Genomic DNA, 18,403 nt, shown 5'->3' on the forward strand with positions numbered 1-18,403 from the left:
AGCTTAGCTAGTTGAAATGTGTCTAAACAGGTTACGATTTCAATGCAGTGAGCTGTGTCTTAGTGGCAAGTTACAGGTCTGAACTCTATCCTGAGTGACTCCTGAAACACAGCAGCTGTCTGATAGGAATTAATGTTTGGAAAGCCACCTACAGTAAGTGCTGCAGTTGCATCCTCCTGCCTCTGCCTCCAGAGTACTGGGATTACAGGGGTATGTTGACACAGAGGAAAAGAGAGATAATTTATGATGGAGCTAACTATAAGTGAGCATGAGGTTCAGGTTGCCCCAATGGCATGTTCCAACAAGGCAGTAGTCCTTTCATGAAGCTTTTATAGCAATAGAACAAAGGAACTCGTAAATCAAGGTATTTGAAAAATATATTTGTGGAAACAACAGGCAAGCAGGTTATACAGTAAGGCAGAAAAAATATTTTTATGGGCCTAAGATGCTACTTTATAACATTCTTAGCCTTTGAGCAGTGGAGACTCAGGATCTGTTTGTACACCCCAAAAGGATTTATTTAACAATAAGCAATAAATAACTACTAAGGGAATAAAGTCTCAGATATGGCTTCAGACCTGCAACATTCCAGAAGTTCTTATCAGTCAGTCAACATCGTGGAATTTAACACAGGTGAGGTTTTGCCTGTTTTTTTTTTGTTTTTTTTTTTTTCTGGGAGCATCAGTTCACAGGTGTCATAGCACTCCAGGTTATGCAGGAGTCCTCTTGATTTACAAATTTATCAGCTGATTTATGAAAAAAAGCTTGCAGGGTAACAGAATGTCTGCTAAACTTCATACATTTCTCTCCAGGTTTCCGTTCTGAAGCTACTCACAGCCTCTTGATGCTGTCCATGGCGGTGTGAAATTCCCTAAAAGTCTAAAACAAAAAGACTAAGACTAAGAATAGGAACCTTCCAGACCCATGTGTCACAGGCCTTCGGCTCATTTATTTGTTCATTTGGAAGACTAACACTCCTAACAGCCTGTGTGGAGGTGGGCTTCAAAATGCTATGCAAACTCCAGCATCCTCTCCATTGTTTCACACCGATATCCTCAGCTTGCACTTGTGCTAAAACACACACACACACACACACACACACACACACAATGAAACATACAAAGTGAATTATCTCAACAATTGGTGGTTGCCCTTTTGCAAGTATTTTTTTTGCAAGCACTCCATTATCATGGGGTGTGTACCCCGGGATCCTTCTAAAAGTCCTCACTATTAAAGTTAAAAGGCTGCCCTGTTCTATCCAAGTAACCTGTCACAGAGCCCACCCCAGACAGACACACATCCCATGCATCCGTTCCATCTGTCCTGGAGGGATCTGTCTCTTGAGGAAAAGCCAGAGTGGGTCTGAGGACCTGGCAATCTCCTGGAAGTTTCACGGGGCCTGTCTCCAGAGGAGAGGCTGCCTGCATGACTGCATCGGGAGGGCCTAGGGCTTGTGGGTAGATGGGCATCGGGAGGTTTTCAGCATATGTGCAGCTGGCCAGGGTGCTGACCTCCTGCGTGTTGTTACTGTGTTTCAGGGCAGGGTGCTGGTAACCCTGGTAGGCCACTGTGGTGGTGATCACGGTCTGCAGGGCCCGGGCTCCTGCTGGTGGCACTGGCAGGTACCTGCAGGGCAGCTCTGGGTTGTAATAAGGGCATGTGGTCACAGCCTGGCGTTGCCCATAATCAACCCTCTCTTCAAGGCCAGGTTTTCCATGTGTAGGTTTCCAGCCATGATACTTAGCTGTGAAATCCAAGCTTCTTTCATAGCTGCCATATGAACTGACATTATATTGTAGTGAGTTTAGATGAACCCAGTCTATGTCATCAGGGAGACTGGAAGAATCTTTATACAGGGAGGGATATGGACTTAAACTTGTACCCACAGGATCTGCCAATTCATAACTCCAAGGTGGTCTGGGCAAATAGACACTTGGATTTGAATAATTCTGAAAGGTCAGCACTGCATCCCCTTGAAAGGTGGCCAGGTCACAGGTAACTCTGTGGACATCAGCGTTTGGCAAGGAAGGGCAGGGCTGCGCTGTAATAGGGAAGCTGGTATCACCAGTCATCTCAAGCAGTTCTGTGGCTTCTAGGGCAGGCATGCTACTGAGGTTTCCACTGCAATCCTGAGTACTTCCTACCTAAAAAAAAGGGCACAAATACAGACTTATGACACACAACACATACAATGACATACAATATGTACATGTTGTGAACACAGTCATCTACAGCAACAGCCAAGTGCATAAATAAAATACACCTGCCATTGGGTTCTGCGTGGTGAACCAGGTTCTGCTGAGATTCACACTTTGGGCCTGGGGTTCAGAGGCTGCTGCTGAATGTGCTGAAACAAGGAAGGTCCCCAACAGCCAGACAGGGTGGCTGAGCAATGGATGTTTCTGTTCTCATCCATGTGCTCTTGATAGTGGAGGCCTAGGAGCCACTGAGACCTGCCTTCAAATCCTGTCCCTGTCTCTCCTAACCAAACTGGTGCTTTCTTTCTCTGGGCCTTAAGTCAGCATTGTATAGGATTCAGTTGCAGCCAGCTCTCCAGAGGGTTTCTGTGACCCTGAAATGCATGAACTCTTACATCAGCACTTGATGTGTGGAAGGGCTTGAACAATACCAGGGTCTGCTCTGCACATGCTCACGGCCTGCTCGGCGTGGTTTGGTGGAAACTCAAATGTGATGAAGTTGACTAGGGAAGAGTTATCTGTTTCTTCATAAACACTGTGTTAGTACTTGGATCGTAAGTGTCCCCCAATGATCCATGTGTTTTAGGCCCTCAGTGTGGCACCATCAAGAGACAGCGGACTCTTAAAGTGGGGGATATAGGAGGAGATTATAGATTACAGGAGGTGTGTTGTCCGCAGAGTCTGAGCCAGTTGGGAATTGGCTCCTTCTTTTCTTTCTTCTCTTTTGTTTCAGGTGATGAGGTAAAGAGCATCTCCCATCATGCACTCCTCCCCATGATGAGCTGCCTTGTCCCTGGCTCCAAAGCAAGGATCGCCACAACCAGACTGAAAACTTCTAAAACCATGAACCCAAACAAATCTATCCTCTCTGTAAGTTTATTGTCTCAAGTATTTTGCTACAGTAACAGAAAACTAACAAAAATTGTGAAAAACCTTCTCAAGGTCACCCTATTAATTCAGTGTAGATTCACACATACAATAGTCTCTCCTTAACACAATTTTGCCTTTTGAGGTTTCAGATTTGGGTCACTAGCCCTCCCTCCCCCACCCAGTGGAACATTTCAAAACTAAACAGCACATGAAGTTTAAAATGATTTGAATTATAATGTATGGCTATAGTTGTTTTTCTGTTATAATTATCGATCCACTAGCATACTAGTTTATAAATTAAGCTTTACCATGGTGTGCATGTAAGGGAAATCTACAGAATAGAGAATATTCAGGGCAGATTCAGGAATGCTCTGAGTGATGAGGGTGTTCTACATTTGTTCCTGTGGGACAACTGCCTTTGTTAAAGTCAGCAAACATTCTAATGTATCACTCGCCTATTTTAAAGAAGGGATTAGCACCGCCAACAAAGTGTTGACTTAATGACATTTGCTAGAGATACGTAATTTTCATATGAAATTAAACCTTTGCAGTTGCTACACAGCATTCATATTTCAGTTATCTGTCAGTGTGTCCTAAGTGAACACAGACCCCCGTGGTGTCAGTGCCCATTACCTCAGGCTCTCTGGAGCTCCAGGTGGTGTCAGTGGTCATTACCTCAGGCTCTCTGGAACTCCTTTTCTGTGGTTGGTAGAAAGAGGCCATCTGTCTCTTGAAGGAACTTCTTCTAGCTTCTGTCTCTGACTTACTTTCTGGTTTGGGGTGATCATGAAATCCTTTGGCCTGTGTTAATGAAGATATTGAGTTGTCTATCAATTTCTCTGGAAGGAAGTAAGCTGTGCTAGGAATCAGTCCAAACCGAATGAGGCCTTTCCTTGATTGCTAAGGTTGTTTGTTTTTACTTTTCCTCAAAACTACAAAGTGTTATTCAAAATAAAACGTACCAATACTAGACATCTTAGTTGGTTGTGCTAGTTCCTTCCTGATCCCAGTATTTGGCAGGCTGAGGCAGGAGATTCACAGTATGTATTAGGCCATTCTGGGCTACACAGTGAGTTCCAGGACATCCTAGGCTACCTATTGAGACCCTGTTTCTCAAAGAAAAAAAAATCCAACAAGGACAATAGATAACTTAAAAGGTAGCCGGCAACCCACTTATTCTGTCCCATGAGTGTGACTGTGTTTGTACATCTGGCCCTTAAGAGCACACCAAGCCATGCAAGATGGCATACTGCTGTGATTCCAGCACTTAGTTGGCTAAGGCAGGAAGATCATTAGTTCAAGGCCAGCTTGGGCTATCTAACAAGTGCCAGGTCAGGCTGGGTTGTGCAGCCGGACTTTGTCTGGGAAACAACAAAATCTGGCCAACTGTTTGTCACTTGATTCCTAAGAAACCAGTGAATTTACAGAATATCTGTCATTTAATCTCCAGGACAGATGGCAGGCATTTTGCTCCACGTTGTATGGTTAAAAATACTTAGTACAAATGACGTCTGAGGCCACTCACCTGAAAAAATATTGCGTTGCCATCAAGCCTCCAGAAGTTGGTGACAGGGTATCCGCTGTGCCCTCGGCAAGGAACCAGCTCCAAAGCTGAGTGACAGTTGGGACACACTTTCTCTGCAAATCCAAGAGGGAGAAATATTAAGCTCAGCCTACAGCCTAGCACCTTCCGAAGGAAGTGGAAAGCCACCCTTCCGGCGCTGTCCTGCCCTCACTCTGCTGCTTCAGCCGGGCCTTGTCGCAGATGGCCGGCCGCAGCTGCAGGTGCGAGCCATCCTGCAGGGCGCAGGCGCGTGCGCACACCACCACGCCCAGGCAGGACTTCTTAAGGATGTGGCCATTGTGGTTGTTGGTGTTGCGCATGGCCCAGCCACTCAGGTGGCGCTGAGCCTTCTTCTCCTGGCTGCTGTAGATGAAGCGCACATAGCCATCAGGCCACTCCCGGAAGTGGTCAAAGTGGGTTGGTTCCTGGGAAAAGAAAGTCACAAAAGAGGCCTTAGGAAGCCCGAAACACAGGCACCCTGCCTTAACTTCCTTCAAGCACTGGAAGATAAAACAGGGCTTTTTTGTAACTCTAGAAATCTTCATTTCCCCCAAATTATTCTAGAATACAATGTCAATCGCCAGTCACATGCCTGGCGAATCCTAATAATGCATGTTTCTGAGATACTGACATTTATAAGATTTCCAAATGGCATATGCATATTAATATACTACGTGTGGGCAACAGGGTAAATTATCAGGCCCATTTTATAGAATAGGTCACGGAGACCAGAGAGGTCAATTGACTTGTGAAAGTTCACGCAGCTACCAGGGCCTGGTTACAGATGTTTAAGCCGCAGTTGACTACAGAGCCTGGGCTCCTTGTGGCTGACATTCCATTTTTTGGCGTGTTTAGATGCTGAAGACATTTTCAAATCTTCAGAGAGTCAGGGCTAAAAGAGGTCAGAACGTTTTTCCGATGAAATACAGTTTAATTTGTGAATATCTTGAGGTCAGTACTTTTTCTCCAAAAGCTCTTGGCACTCTGTCCCAAACCTGTCAATCATGTCAACCACGATCCCGGGAGCTCAGAGGCAGTAAGCTTCCTCAGCACCCTTGCCCTAGATCTGCAAGCTTCAAAGGGTACTCTCCTGGAGGACCTAATAATCCTCAGCGTAAATTGTGAGCTTTGGAAGACTGGGAACTATGCCTGACACTGGACTACCTGTCCCCACCCAAGCAAAGGACCATAGTTTGGAATAATGTGTCATATCTAAGTATTGAGCATCAATTTAGCAACAGAGTCTGATGGTCTTTGTCTCAGGCTTTATTTAAAATATGACAAATGTCCTTTTCTATAAAGTTTCAACATAAATGACCCTTAGCATTTTCTATTTATTAGCTCATTTTTTTTCCCTTGAGGCAAACTATTGTGTAGCCCAGGCTGGCCTCCCTATATAGCTGAGGATGACCTTGAACTCTTAATCTTCCTGCCTGTACGTCTTGAGTGTCAGAATTACCAGTGTGTGTGTGTGTGGGGGTGTACCAGCCCTTGACTCTCCCGGCACAAGAAAATAAAAGTATATTTTTTCCCTGAATTTCACAGCTCACATATATATGATGTGGAAGTAGGAAATAAGCATTCTGCTTTTTGAAAAGCAATTTTTTCAGATCTACAGACATCTCACCCTTTCTAGACAATGCCAATATTTAAATTGATGACCAAAATCTCAAAGATGGGGGAAATGCTTCAAGTTAATCTCTTCCAGGGAAAACGGAGAAGAACACATTACAAAGGTAAGCTAAAGACAAGGCTGCAATGACTAGTTTCACATTTTTCTCCCAATGCCTTGAATTGAATGCAATTTGGGGACATTTTCTCATTTGCATAATCTCAGATGATATGAAGCAAGGCAAAATTAAAATATTTACAGTTGATTGCTGCTCTAAAAACAAAAGCTTTCAAGTCTTGCCTTCATTTTGTATATGAAAGATTTTATTATGCTTGTTTCTAAGTGTGTGTGTTTTGTGTACCTGAAATTAGGTTTCATTTCCACTAATGTGTTGACAGCACACACACACACACACACACACACTACAGGATGACAGTAAATCTGAGGAAAATTTGAGGTTGTTATCTAGTTTCATCATTTGATGACCAGACATCAGCCCGAGACTAACAAAAGTTCAAAGTTTCTCTCAAGGTCACATGAACAGTTTTGCTCACTCACCTAGTTAGTCATAAGGGCTGGAGTGAGTGTGTGTGTGTGTGTGTGTGTGTGTGTGTGTATGAGTGCCCACACACGAGGGTGGGGGGATTTTTTTGTTGTTGCTGTTTAAACCTCAGTGTGCTTATCTATTCTCACATGTTCTATACACCCCTGACTAAGAGGCAGACTTCCTGGGCCAGTGAGAATGACAAAGGAGGTAAATGCACTTGCCTTGCAAACCTGGCCATCTATATGCGCGCGCACACACACACACACACACACACACACACACACACACACGATACACACAATAAAAAATAAAAGCAGATCCCCCTACCAAAAAAAAAAAAAAAGAAAAAAGAAAAATAATTTCTATTCACCGGGAAGTCTACACATCTTTGAGGTCATGTCCTTATTGCATCATTTGTATCTGATTCATTTTCAAAACACAAAATTAGACTGTTTCCTATGGAGACTTACAGTGACAGAAGACAACAACAATGTGACACGAATGCTGAGGTCTATCTTCAGAACAGTTGCCCTGTGAAATGCTAAAGGGGACAAGCTGGACACAAGCAAGTGAGTCAAACTCTACACGTGTATATAAAAATAGAGGCCACACATCTTGCTCTCACACCTCTCATTTCTGAGTGTTATCTGGCACAGCATAGAGGCCAAATAAATGCCAAGTCTCAAACCCTGAACTGGGACTTTACTGGAAGCCCACCTTCACAGATGCTAGGGAAGCAAATCTACTCCACTCCCTAAGTGTGCACGTGCACACATAAGCACTACACTACAAACTCTCTCTCTCTCTCTCTCTCTCTCTCTCTCTCTCTCTCTCTCTCTCTCTCTCTCTCTCACACACACACACACACACACACACTCTTACAGGACTGACTTTAAAAGCCATTCGTTTTGATCCAAACACATATCACTGAGTTCATTTCCTGTAGTTGGCTCTGATAATGAAAAGTAAATTTACCCTGAACAGATGATCATTTCACTGTTAGGGAAGCGAGTGTGGGGCAGGGATGGCTCCAGAAGCAGTGGAATGAATAAATCACTCCAGTCTGGACATTTGTTCCAGATTCTAGTCACCTCTCAGTGCCTGGCTAAGCTATGTGAGAGTCATCGGTACTAAAGCTTGCTGAGATTTCTCCAAAACTCTCTTGAATTTTGAAAATGTGAGTAAGGAGTGTGGCTTTTTGTTGTTTTGTTTTGAAATGAGGTGTATTTGAAATGTTAAATAGTCCAGATTGGCCTTGAATTTGTAGCAATCCTCCTGCCTCAGCCTCAGTTCTGCCCTGGTGATGGAGACAGAATGGAGTCTGACCTGACAATTTAGGAATATAGGTCTGTATTTCTGCTGCTTTTAGTGTGTTTCAGAGAAGCACAAGTAAATCATTCTAAGTAGAAACGTCTCTAAACTGCTTTCTGTAAAGTCCAACTTCCCTCCATACCTGATGACCCTCAGAAGTGTGTGTGTGTGTGAGAGCTGAAGACCCTCAGAAGTGTGTGTGTGATCTGATGACCCTCAAAAGCGCGCGCACTCCTGTGTGTGTGTGTGTGTGTGTGTGTGTGTGTGTGTGTGTGTGTGGTCATGTCTCAGCATGAATTGACTTGCATTTTCCCCTTTGACTGGACAGTGTCACGTTTTACCCAGAGCACAGTGTCTTCCTCACCTGAGGCATCTGTGGATCATTGATGTCCCATGTGAGTTTCATCCCGTAGGAAAGCAAAGAGTCTGCATCCTGTGTGGGGTCTGCCGGCATCTGTAGGGGCCTCCAGGAGTCTCTAACCAGGATCCTGAAAGAGAAATAAAAACAAGGAGTACACAGGGTGACTCCTTCCCAAAAATGAGAGGTAGGCTGAGGGGGGTGAGGGAAAGGAGGAGGAGGGAGGAGAAAATAGGAGGAGGGCAGAGGAAGACAGACAGAGAGAGAGGGAGGGAGAGACAGAGAGGGAGTCAGAAGTGTGTATGTGTGTGTGTGTGTGTGTGTGTGTGTGTGTGTGTGTGTGTTTGTCCAGGTGGTGCCCTGTCCTTGCCTGCGGTGCTGAAAAGGCCTCTCTGAATGCTAGCATCTTTACGCAGGGTTACACTGGACCCACCCTGCCGCTCTGCCTCTACTGGGCAACCCCTCGGGCACCTGAAGCTCCAGCCACAGGCTTCCACCTAGTCACAGCCAAGAATGCTGAGCAAAGGGAAACTGAAGCTAAGAAGTTGGCCGTGGGGAGCAAGTAGACCGGTTTCATTTATGCTGAAAACCAAAACCAACTGTGTGTCAACCTCTCTGCTGGTTCTGCAGAGGGCTTGGATTGGAGCTCTGGAAGCAAGGGTTTCCAGCAAAGAGCCCCCCCCCCCTCCCAGAGCAGGTTCCAGTGCGTGGTGGGAAAGGCCAGGGAGCCAGCAGCTGGCACCTGCAGCCTAGGAGCCAGCCTCCTTGGAGCTCTGGGTTCTTGCAGCACTCGCTGTTCCCAAGTCCGTGCGCTCTGTGGTTCGGTCAGAGAGCAACTTCAGCATTCCAGTCAGTCCTCAAGCCCAGGCACATGAGGCTGGGACAGTCCTGACCACCGGGAAAAGTGCTGGGACGTGAACCTGGAGGTCGGTGTCAGATGACACTAGGAGAGATGGTGAGGGAGGGAGGAGAGTAAACTGCACCTGAAGTCCCTCTCCTTTCTCTCTCCCTCAGCATCCATAGTTAACGAGAGGCCAGGGGTTGGTGAGCTCTCAGCTGCCGCGCATAGGACACCCATGGTAAACATAAACAGACTGTATTGGCGGCATAGGACACCCACGGTAAACAGACTGTATTGCCATTGTCGCTGCTATCCCCAGACCACTCTTATCCTCAGCGGCTTAGGAAGAGGACCAGAGAATGTTGTCTAGAAGGCTGAAAGCTCCCCCCACCTAAGGCGATGTCTCTCTTTCATCTGTCTCTTTTTGGCAGCTTGGCGCCTGGGACACTCAATATAAGAAAGCCACAAGCATCTCTCTGGTCACTGCAGTGCGGGATTCCGGACCATGAGCAAAGTTGGCTTCCAGAATCTCCTCCCCGTGCTGGCTTTGCAGCTGGAACCCTCCCATTGTCCGTCGTAGCCAAAACAGATGGATACATAAGTGAGTAAATAAGCGACTAAATAAATAAAAACAAGAGAGCACATCCCACAATGCAGGTCCCTTTTTCCCAGCTCAGGGCCGTTCTGGGGTGCTCACTGGCATCTAAGACCCAGCAGGGCGGCACAGGTCCCACTTCGCAAGCGGAAGTAATCCTGCGGAAGTAATCCCCACTTCTGTGCAAAGCCCGAAAGAGCCGGTGCCTTTTACCGCCAGTTTCTGTGCGATAACCTCAAGAAACAGGATCTTGCTCCTCTCTACCTTCCAGTGAAGAGCTTGCTAGGGAGAGTCAGCTGAAGAGAAAGCGAGGCTTCCCTCCCAGCAGCCTACCGGACCGGTTAGAATAAAAAGAGAAGCGGTGTAGGTTGCCCGCTGGGAGCATTTCCTGAGCTTTCTTCTTCCAGAACGAAGCTGGATTCCTATTTTAAATACGAAAAGTCCTGGCAGATGGTTGTTCATCTTCAGACCGTTCCACCAAAGTTCTTTTCTAAAAATCGCTCTCACAGGGACCTTACTGAAGTGTAGTTGGGGGACAACGAAGTGTCTCCACTTTCCACTGCGCCCTCCTGTTACTACTGACTGAAGGTCTGGGCTACTTCTGTCATTCAGTTGCTTTTTTGTTCGCTTGTCTTTCAATAATTAAGTTTAAACTATTGACTGTTTTAAAATAAACTTAAACTGCTTGCTTAAAATTAAACGTGATAGCTTAAGATAATTTATATTTTGAACACATTAAAATAACTTCAAAAACAGCCATTTAACATGACCTCTGAAAACGGATAAAGATCAACTTCTGACCACACCGCATGCAAACATTGTTAGAATGTTCCCGCCTCTATCCTTTTGAAAGATTCCTAGAGCCGATCCTTCAAACCCAAAAATGATGGGCCCATGAGTCAACTTAATGGGTAGAAGCACTCGCCAAACAAGCCTAAAGGTCTGAGTTGGACTCCATAGACCACAGAGAGGACAGCCTCCTGGAAGCTAGTGCTCCGCCCCCACCACACAAACGGAAAAAAAATGTAATTTACATGTTAAAGGCATATTAGTTTGCTCCGGAGGAGGAAGGAAATAACCTGCCCCACCACACTCAGCCCAGGATGATGGTGCAATCCTATAACCCCAGTAGTAGAGACAAAGATGCAAGAGGAACAAAGGTTTGAGTCCCTAACAGGCTGCTTGAGACCCCGGGCTCAGAAAACAAAACCAAACAGCAAGAAGGTATTCAGTTTGTGAAGAATGAAAACACATGCTTCAGGTTGCCCTATGATTGTGTGTGGTGTAAAATATGTTAGTAAAAGAAGATAATCAAAGTGAAAATATAAATAAATTATGGTGTATTGGCGTCTGTCTTGTTGCTTTTAATAACTTCTGAAGGTTGGGATGCATTGTCACTGCAGGGTTTGGAAATATATGATTCCTCCCAAATTCTGAAAACGATGTTTCCTGTATAATATTTAAAAATTAGTTTTTGTTTTTCTAAAGCAAACTACATTTAAGTTGGATTTTGATCACCACTTTTTAGAGGTTATATTTTTCTTTCCTACTTCAGTATTTGCATAGACTTAAAATACCCTACATTCGTATCTGTCGCATTCTTGATTGATACTTAATATGTAAGAATCTGTTAATTCAAGGGAGGAGCAAGCCTCTGGATTTGCAAGGTTAAAATAGGCAAATTAACTACAGTGTATTGATATCATATTTTCTAGGAGCTGATACATCCGGTACTAGTTAGACAAATTGCCATGCTTGCAAGTTTGGGCTTACTAGCAGGGTTTGTAGATACAATAATATGTTTTTGTTCATGTAGGCAAAGGCCTTCTGTAAGCATCACAGCATAAAATTGTGCCTGGTTGTAATACAAGTTGGGTGTTACACAAGGAATGTTTGGAATGGAGGGGCATCTATCTATTTATTTGTGTGTGGGGGGTGAACACATGCCACAGTGCTATTTGGAAGTCAGAGGACAAGTTACAGGAGTCAGCCCTCTCCCTCTATCATCTGGAACCTGGAGATCAAGGTCAAGTCCCCCGGCTCTGTGGCAGGCTGAGCCACTCTCCAGCACTGTTTGCTTACAAAGAAAACCACAACACTACTTATTTTTGTCACGGGGTTCACATATTTGATATCCCAACAAAAAGCAGCCTGTCTCTAGAACACACACACACACACACACACACACACACACACACACGAAGTGGTTGGAAAACAAGCTATTTTTTAAAAAAATCTGTCTCGCAGGTGTTTCACGTCTGTAAGAGGTCAGCCTGGACTACAGAGTGAGTCTCAAAAAATAAATACGATCGATCCTTCTTCCTTTGACGAAGGTAACATGTAACACTTTACTTTATGGTATCAGGGTTGTATTAGTAATTTCAAGTCCAAGTCCGGTTCAGAAGGACCACAACACTTTCTGAACATGAATTCCCCCTTCCCAGGGATCTTTTGTTTGGTCAGGATGAAGCAGGGAGCCTGACCTGGGGGCTCACACTTTAATCCCGGCCTTCTACGTTTTCTAACTACCTTGGGGTACAGAGTGAGTTCCGGGTCAGTCTAGAGTGCAGAATGAGACCCTGAAACCAAATCAGTCTCAAACTCCCAGAGTGACTCAGGCTACCTAGCGGTCAGTTTCCAGAGAGCACTGGCTTCAGCCACAATGGTGCGAGTTCAGAACCGCTCTACTGCTCGTGAGCTCTTTCCTCGCAGGTGTGCGCCCTGACCTGCAGCCTGACCCTGTTCTAGTTACTCGCGCGCTTGCCTTCTATGATCAGAAACACCGGAGTCTAGTAGAGTTCGGTAGCAGGTTCATCTAATTGGAGTTCCCGGAGAAGACTGAACTTCAAGAATCACCCAGGACGGATCCTCGCTTTGATCTCAGTGGGAATCTCAGACTTCTTAGGAGCAAGCCGCGCTGCACAGCTGGGCTGGGCAGGCGTTGGGGACATCGTGTCGCTAGAAGCCTCGAGATGCCAGCGGTGAGTGATACGGGCGGGGGGTGCGTGAAGAGCCCAGCCTCCCTTCTAGGGTCCCCGGACCGAGGAAACACCGTCCTCTCTGCGCTCGGGCTAGGCAGTCCCCACGGGCACTGAGCCCCAGCATGGTTCGGGCGTCCAGAGATCCGCGGCTCAAAAAGCTACTGGGAAGAAAAAACAGAGGACTGAACTCCACAGCTCTTTTGAGAGAACTGTTGTGCGCTTTTCGCTTCTGCAAACCTCTCTCTTTCCCGGTCCCCGTAACTCAGCCACCAGTAAGAAAAGGACACTCCTGGCGACAGATAGGGTCGTCATTACACTGGAGCGGGCTTTTTAGCACTTCGTTATCTATCATTGGCTAGCCCGCTCGTGAAAAATTTAAGTCTAGATGGACATGGGTCTTTGATTTCTATTTATACATAACAATGGTAACAATACAGCAAAATACACTCGACATTAGGGATTTTAATTAAGTTCCTAGAAATAGGACTGTTAAGCTAAAGTAGATGTTCTTTTGTTTTGCCTCGTGAGAGACAGGGTCTCATTTGCCCAGGCTGCTGTAGACACTCCATGTCACTGAGGATAATTTTGAACTCTCGATCGACCTCCCAAGTGCTGGCTGTACCACAGTAGTGTGACTTAAAAAGAGCCATTTAGCAGAGATGTATCTTGAGTACCCTGCATTTTTCCATGAAATTTTCAGGGGTAAACGAAGAGACTCTGTATGCAAAAGCAGATGAAAATGTACCTTGATGAAAATGTACCAATCCACTACAAGTTTGGAAACCTCTTTTGTGTGATGTGGCTATTTGAGCCTTGAAATTTCACTATACAAGCCCGAATGTTAGGAAACAAATATGAGGACCTTGTGAATCTAATTCCTTATTACAACTTGTAATACAAATTTTGAATATAGGTTTTAATTTAAACATGAATTTTATTAACTCAAAACCCTTTTCTAAATTATGGCACTTTCTGTAAAGTTTATGTTAATCTTGCATGGACATTTAGTTTTTGGTTTGTTTTTGTTTTTGTTTTTTTTGTTTTTTGTTTTGTTTTGTTTTGGTTTTTTTTTTTTTTGCTCATGAGCTGGTACTTTTTTTACACCGGCCATGTACAAGGAAATAAAACATTTTTTAAAAAAGCACTCTCCTATTTAAACCTATGATTAGTGACATGCACAAACAAGACTTGTCCAAAAAAGAAGCATACATTTTCCTTTTTATTTTTAGAACTTGAAACATGTTTTTGACTTTTTTTTTTAAAGAACATCTTTTTATTGCACACAGAAAAACAAAAACCCTCTGCAGTCTGTTAAGGAGGACACTGGAGCTGGCAGGACCCACGGTGCTTTCTGGGTAATGAAGTTTATTTTCTGTTCCATATGTGTTATGGTTGGGAATTCTGGGTGGCTCCTCCGCAGTGCAGAGAAATCTTGGCTTTCTCTATGGTGGTACCACATGATAACCATTCCTGTGGCATTCCACTCCAACTGTCCCCCCTGAACCCTATTGTAAATTACCCTGCACCTAGCATTTATTCCAAGTAGCAGTAGTCAGCTAGGAATGAAACAAATTCAATGCCTATCCTCAGGGAACTTAGCACCTGCCCAGAACCAAATAATAGGTGTCCAAACCCAATAGAGCAGAGTTGTAGCACAAGGAAGCACCTGGCCTGCTGTGTTTAAGGTAGTCCTGGAGGTCCTGCCTTTAAGTTGATGCTTGACCAACTTCTGGGGCAGGAGAGTCAGCTTCACTGAAGGGACAGTGATGAGGACCAGGAGTCCAGACATAACTGTCTGGAAGACCTGAGGCAAGGAAGACCCTGCTTTATTCTAGATGTTAGCTCTAGTTTTCTTTATCGGTTTTTCTGACCCTCAGTGGGAGAGCCTAGGCTTGCATATTTTGATTTAGACTTTGCAACATTTCGGAGTGCCTCCTCCTGTTTACCTGTAATTGAAGTATAGTTTCCTCAAGTCCATGGTTGTCCAACTCAGACAGTGTTCATGGAGAGTGTGAACTCTAAGAAATCCCCAGCAGATGCAGCTGCTGAAGAAGTCCCACTAACCCCACATCTAGACCTTTTGTCGAACGCTAACATTTTATTGAGTGATTGTCAACAAGCATTTTGCTATTTTGTAGTTCCAGACTGATGTCTTTATTGTCTTTTTGCTTGGTGTTATTTCACACTGAATTGTAATTATTATTTGCAGTGATTTTGTTGCCACAGAGGGTCTTTCCCATGCTAGACAACTTTTTTTTTAACCTATGGACTATATCCCCAGCCACAAAATTTCATTTATTCATTTGTTTGCTGGGCCTTGAACCCAGGTTCCTGCCTGTGTGAGGTGAAAGCTCTACCACTGAGCTACATCTCCAGCTCTCACAGAATTTTTGTTGAGTACACCATTATTTTGAAATTTTGACATAAAATAAATTCGCTTTGGAAAATTAGTAACCCCCAAACTCCTTTCCAGCTTCAGTCGCTTGTTACTGATGCACTCCACGGCAAAGGGTTTCACATGATAGAAGAGTATCTCCAGCAGAAAGAGAGCCATGTGCCTCAAAAATACAACCATCTTCTCCTACACCATCTCGACAGGCGGATCAACCGGGCAAGTGGTTTGGTTTTTCTGGGGACTGAAATGCCAATGCATGCGCACTGGGAAGCATTCTGAAATCCATGTGTTCTGATGCCCAGGAACTGGATAAAAATGAGTTCCAGAATTGTTCCCTGCTGCTGAAATGTATCCAGAGATTCTGCAAAGATGACCAGGGCCAAGAGGAGCCCTTGCTAATTCGGCAGGGGCTGATGGCAAAGATAAGTGCACTTTCCAGTTAGGAGACTCGGGCAGTTTAGAAAGTCAGCGTGAGGGACTGAGGGGGCTGCCCAAGTGCTTGCCTAAGGTGTGCGAGGCCCTGGGTGGGGGTGGGATGGGGGATAAAATAAAAACTAGCCTGCGGTGGTGGTGCATGGTTTTAATGCCAGCACTTGGAGACAGAGGGAGGAGGACCTGTGAGTTCAAGGCCAGCCTGGTTTACAGACTTAGTTCAGGACAGCCAGGGCTACACAGAAAAACCCTTTCTCAAACAAACAAACAAACAAACAAACAAACCCAATCCCCAAACAAAAAACTAGCATGAATTTAATTAGTTTGCTATGTTTTCTTCTTTGAAATCAAATTTGGAAAAAAAATGGAGTCCATACTAGTTGCTTCTGCCGCATACATTCATGTGGGGTGGGGCATTTCAGCTATGATTATATCTGAAGTTCTGGGGATTGGCCCCAGACCTACCATAGGCTAGGTAAATGCTCTGCTTTTGAGCTAAGTTCTCACCCCTCAGGTGGAGCATTTTGAGGACATAGAGAATCACATAGTTCTGTAATAAAGGGCCCCTGTACTTGACAAGCCTCTGTGGTGATGGCATTTTGCTGGGGGAAAGGGAACAGCATGGGGCTGTAGACCAGGCTGGCCTTAAACTTGCTATGAGGATGACCTTGAACTTCTGCTCTCCCTGCCTACAGCTCCTGAGTTATGGGGATAAAATGCAAGGCTTTCCCATGCTCCTCTTTATTTAAAAAAAATTGTGTGTGCAAGTGCCTGTGGTACCCAAAGGTACCACATCTTCTGGAGCTGGAGATTATAGGTGGTTGTGAGCTGCCAGATATGGATGATGGGACCCAAACTCTGGTTCTGTGCAAGAGCAGTTCCTCTTCTAACTGCTGAGCCATCTGTACAGCTCTCTATAGATCTATAGAGATCTAGATTTTTTTTTTTCTGAGAAAGACACTTGCTATATAGCCCAAGGCTAGCCTCAAACTCAGTGGTCTTCCTGCCTCAGCCTCTCAAGTGCTTGCCTTGCAGTTCTATGTTGTGTGCTGCTAAGTTCAGCTGGTAATGACATGCTAGGGATCATTTCAGAGACTTGGGGAAGACGAGGCAAGCAGGGAGCTGGTTTCTAACTGTAGACTTCCTGCACAAGACCAAACATAGGAAGCTCATCAAAATGCCCCATGGGTCTTAACACACCTTGCTTTTTCTAAATCCACAATCTAAAAAGCAAAACAAAGCAAAGAAAAAAAAAAGAAGAAAAAGAAGGAAGCAGAGATATTTTTTGCTTATGCACATCACATGAGTGAGAACACTCACTGCCTTTTTTAATTAGCCAGGTAGTAATGCTGAGTGTGTATATTGGCAGTATCTGGAGGCAAAGCTGTTTGCAAATCTTTACTGCAGCTCTCACCTCTATGGGTGAGGTTTCTGCAGCCCTGTTTACTGGAGAGAAGGTGGGAGGGAGGGAATGCAGTGGCTGAAGGCAATTAGGAGAGTGGTGAACCTCTGCTCTGCCTCCCGGGCTGTCTAGCTCCTAGAGTTTACAGAGACCTGATTGGGCCAAGAAGGAACCATTTTAAAATAAACTGACACTCATTCTGGGGCTGTGCCCCTTCCAGGGAGAGAGTCAACTGTAGGTTTTCCCAAACTCTTTTCTGGGTTTTTAATATCACTGAGTGTGTGTTGTATGTTTAGTGTGTGCGTGTTTGTGTGCATGTGTGCCCCGATGTGTGTGTAGAGGTCAGAGGACAGCTTTTCGGTGTCAGTTCTCCTCACTCCATGGGTTCTGGTAAGGAAACTCAGGTCACCAGGCTTGATGACAAACACTTTGACCTGCTTAGTTTTTAAAACATTACAGAGGACATTACAGATGACGGTGACTCAGGTCTGCAATCCCAGCTATGTGGAATTCTAATGCAGGCAGATTATAAATTCAAAGTAAATCTGGACTGAAGAGTGAGCTAAAGAGCAATCTGGGCAGCTTAGACATGGTCTCAAAATAAAAGCTTAAGGATATTCCTTCCATGGGGCTTCTCCTACTCTTGGGAGTTCTTTATCATTCTCCCCTAATAAATCTACGTTTGCTTTTTCCAACAGTAAAAGAAAATAGCAGGTAAAAAGAGAACTAGGGATATAGTTCAAAGGTAGATGCCTAGCATGGATGAGACCCAATGCTCATTGAAGACAAAAGGCATGGTTTAATTTTGTATTTGATGTTCCTTAACTCCTGATGCCCTAATTTGTGCAGAAAATAGGGGCCAAAGAAGAGGAGATGAGCCTCAGGGGAAATGGAGCAGGGATGTCCCACAGGCACTTTGGAACCTAAACCGATTGCTAGGGAGTTGTGAACTGGGATATGCCTCAACCTGGTTTTCTTATTTAGGTCTTAAAAACTATTCGATACTTCACTTTCTTCTATGACAAATTTAGGGAGTGTTTGTTTTGGCTCATATTTTGAAGGTAAAGCCCATCATGATGGGAATCATGGCTGGAGGAGTATGACACAGTTCGTCACCTTGCATCCCCAGTCGGGAAGACCATAGAACCTAGAATTGAATGCTGATGCTTAGTTTTTTGTTTTTTGAGTCTATGCCTCCAGCTTGTAAGACAGTGCCACCCACATTCCTGATGGATTGTCTCTACCTGGTTAATTCTTCTGGAAACTGTACACAGACACACCCAGAGGTGTGCTTCTA

At 44.8% G+C, this 18,403-nt stretch overlaps 2 protein-coding genes across 3 annotated transcripts in view; one reads left to right on the forward strand and one right to left on the reverse strand.

Annotated features, from left to right (window-relative positions):
- Positions 1-359: 359 nt before the first annotated feature.
- Gcm2 (glial cells missing transcription factor 2) lies at positions 360-8,696 on the reverse strand. Of its 2 annotated transcripts, none has more exons than XM_005066364.4 (5): positions 8,467-8,696; positions 4,805-5,057; positions 4,594-4,706; positions 3,744-3,869; positions 360-2,144 (listed from the first exon to the last, which is right to left on the reverse strand). In XM_005066364.4, exons 1-5 carry the CDS (start codon positions 8,554-8,556, stop codon positions 1,215-1,217), a joined length of 1,512 nt encoding a protein of 503 aa, XP_005066421.1. In that variant the 5' UTR covers positions 8,557-8,696; the 3' UTR covers positions 360-1,214. The 2 variants fall into 2 exon arrangements, with proteins under 2 accessions (XP_005066421.1, XP_040611812.1); XM_040755878.1 differs by having other exon boundaries at positions 3,702-3,869.
- Positions 8,697-12,753: 4,057 nt separating this feature from the next.
- The window catches only part of Sycp2l (synaptonemal complex protein 2 like), a 58,637-nt gene continuing 52,987 nt past the window's right edge, over positions 12,754-18,403 (forward strand). Inside the window, exons 1-4 of the mRNA XM_040755879.1 lie at positions 12,754-12,877; positions 14,164-14,232; positions 15,351-15,488; positions 15,575-15,694. Of these exons, the coding sequence (XP_040611813.1) occupies positions 12,869-12,877; positions 14,164-14,232; positions 15,351-15,488; positions 15,575-15,694 (336 nt within the window). The 5' untranslated portion in view covers positions 12,754-12,868. The remainder of the gene's footprint in view (positions 12,878-14,163; positions 14,233-15,350; positions 15,489-15,574; positions 15,695-18,403) is intronic.

The sequence above is a fragment of the Mesocricetus auratus genome, unplaced genomic scaffold (genome assembly GCF_017639785.1).
Source record: "Mesocricetus auratus isolate SY011 unplaced genomic scaffold, BCM_Maur_2.0 Super-Scaffold_100013, whole genome shotgun sequence".
NCBI classification, from domain to species: domain Eukaryota; kingdom Metazoa; phylum Chordata; class Mammalia; order Rodentia; family Cricetidae; genus Mesocricetus; species Mesocricetus auratus.